General features: G+C 54.5%; 1 protein-coding gene across 2 annotated transcripts in view; it reads right to left on the reverse strand.

Annotated features, from left to right (window-relative positions):
• LSM4 (LSM4 homolog, U6 small nuclear RNA and mRNA degradation associated) overlaps positions 1 to 1,730 on the reverse strand; it is a 16,464-nt gene that overhangs the window by 7,791 nt on the left and 6,943 nt on the right. For both annotated transcript variants that reach the window (XM_017501291.2, XM_017501290.2), the window contains exon 2: positions 446 to 487. In XM_017501291.2, the coding sequence (XP_017356780.1) occupies positions 446 to 487 (42 nt within the window). The remainder of the gene's footprint in view (positions 1 to 445; positions 488 to 1,730) is intronic.

The raw sequence follows: 1,730 nt of genomic DNA on the forward strand, positions 1-1,730 counted from the left end.
TACTCAGGAGGCTGAGGCAGGAGAATTGCCTGAACCCAGGAGGCGGAGGTTGCGGTGAGCCGAGATCGCGCCATTGCACTCCAGCCTGGGTAACATGAGTGAAACTCCGTCTCAAAAAAAAAGAGACGGGGTTTCACCATGTTGGCCAGGATGGTTTCCATCTCTCGCCTCTGTGATCTGCCCGCCTCGGCCTCCCAAAGTGCTGGGATTACAGGCATGAGTCACTGCAGTTGGCCGACTACATTAATAAGTATGTATATATTACCATCACAAGCAGCAGAAAAGACAGGGGTGTGGACACGCCTGGGAAGAGAGAAGGGAAGGAGCTGCCGTACTGGTGGACAGGCAGGAAGCCACTGTCACAGGCAGACGCTCAGCCACTGTCCCTGTGCTGAGGCTGGCCGCCCCGCCCCCAACAGGTTGTCCCAGACCAGCAAGTACTCACCATGGGGTGATTCTGAGCTGTCTTCAGCAGTGACAAGGGAAGCTGAAAGGCAAATAAAGCTGCATGGTTTGTCTGTCTGACCAGCGCCTGGGAGCTCTGGTCTCGAGTACACCCCACGACTCATGGATGGTGCGGTGCGGGGAGCACAGGAGTGCGTGTCAATCACTCTCCGCTGGAAATGCCACTTCCTTACTCTGCCCAGCGCAGAACACACACCTGCCTCTTGGATTAGGAAGAAAAGCCTCACACACTCTCCCTCCTCCCATAGGTGGCCACCACTTGCTCTTGGTGCTGAACACTCTGGTCAATTTTTTTTTTTTTGAGACCAAGTTCCGCTCTTGTTACCCAGGCTGGAGTGTGATGGCGCGATCTCAGCTCACCGCAACCTCCGCCTCCTGGGTTCAAGCAATTCTCCTGCCTCAGCCTCCTGGGTAGGTGGGATTACAGGCATGCGCCACCACACCTGGCTATTTTGTATTTTTAGTAGAGACGGGGTTTCTCCATGTTGGTCACGCTGGTTTCAAACTCCTGAATTCAGGTGATCCACCTGCCTCGGTCTCCCACCGTGCCTGGCCAATTTTTTTTTTTTTTGGGACAGAGTCTCACTCTGTTGCCCAGGCTGGAGTGCAGTGGCACGATCACAGCTCACCGCAACCTCCACGTCCCTGGCTCAAGCAATTTTTCTGCCTCAGCCTCCCAAGCAGCTGGGACTACAGGCATGTGTCACCACACCCAGCTTATTTTTCTATTTTTAGAAGAGGCAGGGTTTTACCATGTTGGCCAAGCTAGTCTCAAACTCCTGGCCTCAGGTGGTCCACCCGCCTCAGCTTCCCAAAGTGCGGGCATTACAGGCATGAACCACATGCCTGGCCTGCTGCCTGTATTTTAGGGTCAAACTGGTATCTCTGAGAGGCACCCACGCTGATGAGGTTATTGTGAGTATGGAGTTGAGGGCACCGCATCTTGGAGACTGAGGAACCTGCCCAGTACTATGGGGCCGGCAAGAAACAGCTGGCCTGGCCCTTTCTGTCTAAAGCAAGCACAAGCTCACGCCTTGCAGGGCAACCCCAACTGGCCCAAGACGGACACTGCCATGCCCCATTGCAGGGGTCAGTCCCATCTGAGAAGGCCACATCTGAGCTGGTTTCATTTTTATTTTTTTTAGATGCAGTCTCGCTCTAAAAATACAAAATTTAAGGCCGGGCGCAGTGGCTCACGCCTGTAATCCCAGCACTTTGGGAGGCCGAGGCGGGTGGATCACGAGGTCAAGAGATCGAGACCAGCC

Source organism: Cebus imitator, unplaced genomic scaffold (genome assembly GCF_001604975.1).
Source record: "Cebus imitator isolate Cc_AM_T3 unplaced genomic scaffold, Cebus_imitator-1.0 Scaffold280, whole genome shotgun sequence".
Taxonomy (NCBI): domain Eukaryota; kingdom Metazoa; phylum Chordata; class Mammalia; order Primates; family Cebidae; genus Cebus; species Cebus imitator.